Below are 4,494 nucleotides of genomic sequence, written 5' to 3' on the forward strand. Positions count from 1 at the left end.
GTTTAGGTATTCCGTGAGTCGTTCGTCTTTTATTTGGTATTCTCCGGCTATTTGTGATGCAACGAATTGTGAATCTGTGAATATCTTAATTTCCCCGGCTTCCATATCCTCGGCCAACCTTAACCCCGCCAAGAAGGCTTCGTACTCGGCTTGATTGTTTGTGGTTGGAAAGGCGAGCTCGAGTGAAACTTCTATGAGCACCCCTTCGATATTTTCGAGCATTATTCCTGCGCCACTCCCTTGCGGATTTGAGGATCCATCTACGAAAATGGTCCATTTGTTTTTATCCGGGGTAGATGGTGTGGTCATCTCAGCGATGAAGTCTGCTAGCACTTGGGCTTTCAAAGCCTTTCTGCTTTCGTAAAAGATTTCAAATTCGGACAACTCGAGCGACCATTTTAGCATTCGTCCTCTCATGTCTGGTCTTGCGAGGAGCTGCTTAATAGGTTGGTCTGTTCGAACGAAGATGGAGTGAGCTAAGAAATAATGTCTTAGTTTCCTCGCGGCCATGACTACTGCTAAGGCCGTTTTTTCAATCTGTAAGTACCGGAGTTTTTGCCCTTGCAAGGCTTTGCTCACGAAATAAACGGGTTTTTGCCCTTGCTCGGTTTCTCTTATGAGAACGGCGCTAATGGCCTCCGATGCTACGGCCAAATAAAGGTATAAGGTTTCTCCCTCGCGTGGTCGTGTTAGGACTGGAGGTTCGGATAATGCTCGTTTTAAGTGTTGTAGTGCATCCTCACATTCCTTTGTCTATTCGAATGTAGATTCCTTTGTAGCGCGTGTTGAGCGGATTTCGTGACGAAGTGAGATAAGGCGGTGAGCATCCCGTTTAGTGATTCGATCGATTTTTTCGAGTCCGGTGTAGGGAATTCGAAGAATGCTCTACACTTATCGGGGTTTGCTTCGATTCCTCTTTCGGTTAAATAAAACCCAAGGAATTTCCCAACTTTTACGCCGAACGTGCATTTTTCGGGATTAAACCTCATGTTATACTTTCTCGCCTGGTCGAACACCTTTTTTAAATGGGTTGTATGATCGACTTCCTCTTCGGATATCTCATAACCTTTAGGTCTTCTCAGGTCTATGGCTTTTTGCTTTTCCTCGTAGGCGATGTATTTTTGCGCCTTTTCGAAGAAAGCGTCCAGCGTCTTTGGTTCTTCGATGCCAACAGCTTTGGCAAAATCGTTGTCTCGACGAAGTCCCCTATCGAGGAGGTACAACTTCATGCTCTCTTCGACTTTCACCTCGACGGATGCTTTGTTGAAACGTTCGAGGTAGGACCTGAGGGGCTCAGTTTCGCCCTGAACGATGGCCTCGAGTGTTGCTTCTGTCTTCAGATGACGTCTCGAAGATGTGAAGTGTGCTCGGAATCGAGCGCAGATATCCGACCAAGAATCGATGGATCCCGGAGCCAAGCTCATATACCAAGCCATCGCGCCTTTCCTCAAGGTAGTGGGAAACAGCTTGCACTTGATAGAGCCTTGTACATTCCTGTACTCGAGGAGAGCTTCTAAGTTTTCGATGTGCTCGTCTGGGTCTGTCGAGCCATCGTAAGTATCCATTACCGGTGGTTTTTCAAGCCCGACCGACAGAGGGAGTTCTCGAATCCTACGGGAGAGGGGACCTTAGTGGCTATCCCTTTCTGCCGGGGATCAGTGCCTCTGTTGGCGAGGAGGATTGTCCCTTCTTGGGGAGCGTCTCCTCGAGGAGTTTCGAGATGATTCCTCGTTTCTCCTTGGGCTCACCCTTTCCGTCCTTCTACGAGGAGGTGGTGACCGCGACCTAGAAAAACTTCTGCTTCTCACAGGTGTAGGTGAGCGTTGAGCTCGACGGGCTTGCACCGTCCTAGGAGTAGGTGAGCGTTGAGCTCGACGGGCTAGCACCGTCACTCTTGACTCAACAATCGCGTCTATTCGACGGCTTTGGGATTCGAGCCTTCTGTTGTGCTGCTCGAGGTTCTGTTGCAGGATCATGTCCGACTGGCGATTGATTGCGTTGACCAACGCAGCCATAATGTCCTGCATGGGAGCGCCCGGAGGAATAGCCATTGCCGGAGTCGCTTGTGGCGGGGTAGCCACAGGGATCTGTGGTTCATCAGGGTTGTAGGGCTCATCATTCATGTTTTGCCCTCCTTGGCTATCTTCCTTTACGGATGCCATTTGCCCGTCTTGGGGGTGGTATGGTGCATAGTCCATTGGATGGACGTTGTTCTCCGCCATATGCTCCAGAACCTGGTGGTTGTTGACGCCAGCCATTGATCGCAAAGTGGTTGTTTTTTATGGAAGTTTTTTGTTTTGGTTTGGAAAAACAGGGAAACTAGATCCCCACAGACGGCGCCACTGATCGTGCTTGACCAGAAGTGTGCGATCGCGCCGGCGTTTGACGTTTGCAAGGCCCCTGTTGAAGCGGAGGGGGGTTGTGTACCTGCAAGCACTCTGACGCTCAAGTCAGTTTTGGTGTGGAGTGAAGGTTTTCTTAGCTAAAAATATGCGTACCTTGTGAATGGAGTTGAGTCACATATATATAGCCCCCAGCACAGGGCCAAGGCCCTTGATGGCATTAATGGCCATCAAGTGGCTGCCGGAAAATAGTTTGGAGGCCTTGATGTGCAGTAAATGCTCATCATTCCGGTTTACGGCCGTTACGATACGTGAGAGTATCAGACAGTTGGAGAGTCGAGCAAGGCTCGCGGGCTCTTCGTGGTAGGCTAGCTCGGGACATTATTGTTCGACATCCTCCTCTGCCCGAGCATCTGTGCTCGGCCCAGAACAATTTTTATTATAATAATAATTATATATTTCAAAAGTGATTGTGCATGTATTGATCAATTGCACGTTGTCTTTGTTTTCCTTGGGTCAAAGGCATCTTAATTTTATTTCCTAATGAATAGGAACCACTACTCAATGTTAATCTCTTTGTTGTCTTAATAATAGGAACTTTTAGTTTCCTTTAAATCCACTTGACCATATATATGCATATTAGAGGAGCAATAGTGCGGATGACAGAAAAATATTATGGAGAACAAAATTCTCACTTATTGTCTCTGAGTTTAACATCAACCTCTTCTAAATTAATTCTTCCTAGTTCTGTTTCCTTGGATATAATCTATATCTGAGAAGAACCTATGATCTCTCTTTTGTTTTACGCGGTAGTGCTGACATCAATTACAACACAAACAAAAATAAGTTCCTATGATCTCTCTTTTGTTTTACTCTGATTTATATTTGTTCAATTATTAATTTATATGTGATCTATTATTGTCATTATGTCTAATTTTTTACAACATTGTCCACTTGGACTTACTGGCTGTGTTATATATTCTAAGTTGCCCATTGATTATATTATGCACCATGTTAGAAAGTAAAGCCTCTATTTTTTTTAACAGCAAATATATTATTATTCAGGTCTCTGCACAAGACAAACAAAGACAGGTAAAAAGTAACTACATACCAGGGTGCCGTATATATGCGAAACGTCAAAAATAAACACCAAAACAAACACCGCCTAAGAGAGGTCCACCTCCTAATTCCAAAAACAAAAAGGCATCCCTCAGAGCCAAAGACACTAACCTAGCCTCAAAGTTGCCACTAGATCGACACTAACTTGTGAATATAATGAAATAATTAATATTTCGAAAACAAACAAAAAAAGTCTAGGTATATAAAAATAGATTGAATAATGTCTCTGTACGCCAGAAATGGAAGAGGCAGTGCTGTGCTGGTGAACCAACAACTCGCGTTGCAAATTCCTCTCCAATTGATCGTCTCCAATCCCATCCACCACTTTTTAATCTCTCCCTCCTCGAAAGCCACCATAACAACTTTGTGTTTTAGTTACTCAATCATTGCAGGTTTGATTTGGATTTGGGAGAGGAGATGAAATTGGAGATAAGCACGTTGGATTTGGATGTGGAAGTATGACTAGACCAGAAATACACACACTAGAGAAAGATATTCCTAAACCGCTTCTTGCAACGTTTTAAGTACCATATGCAAGGTTTCATCTGATTCTTGGAAACCATATGCAAATAAAGCGAATAACTGTGGTTGGACAATTTCTTTCTTTGCTTTAGGTAGAAGCTGACAAGTGCCCTGCAGGCACCTATTTTTACATGTGGGAGGTTAGATTAAAAGTTATAAGAAAGCTTGATGTACAAAGAATACAAATTGACACGTGTTTGCTTACACATTCATTGTAATTGCCTTCAGTGCAGCATCAAGAGAGTGCTCTAGTACTTCATTGCTTATCTGTAAATTAAGAGAAATTAAAAGTTTGACAGAGGAGTAACTATCTGAGAAAAGAAAATAGGACAAAAAATAGTTACCACGGAGGAGAATTTCGCAACTGAACTAAAGATATGAGCATATAGAAAAGGGTATTCAAGAGAATCTTGCACAAATAAAGAGGGAAAGTGAAATAAATACAGACACGTGCATATGAAGCATAACATAAGCTTAAGGAAGCATTTGAGAAATGACTTATTAGAAAGTC

General features: G+C 43.8%; 1 protein-coding gene across 1 annotated transcript; it reads right to left on the reverse strand.

Annotated features, from left to right (window-relative positions):
- Positions 1-1,655: 1,655 nt before the first annotated feature.
- Positions 1,656-2,258, reverse strand: LOC123915069 (serine/arginine repetitive matrix protein 1-like). The gene has a single exon (XM_045966218.1). It carries the CDS (start codon positions 2,256-2,258, stop codon positions 1,656-1,658), a length of 603 nt encoding a protein of 200 aa, XP_045822174.1.
- Between the last annotated feature and the right edge of the window lie 2,236 nt (positions 2,259-4,494).

Source organism: Trifolium pratense, linkage group LG3 (assembly GCF_020283565.1).
Source record: "Trifolium pratense cultivar HEN17-A07 linkage group LG3, ARS_RC_1.1, whole genome shotgun sequence".
NCBI lineage: Eukaryota > Viridiplantae > Streptophyta > Magnoliopsida > Fabales > Fabaceae > Trifolium > Trifolium pratense.

What these genes read in the sequence shown, in the direction of transcription:
- LOC123915069 (XM_045966218.1), bottom strand. Translation starts at nt 2,258, where the DNA reads ATGGCTGGCGTCAACAACCACCAGGTTCTGGAGCATATGGCGGAGAAC.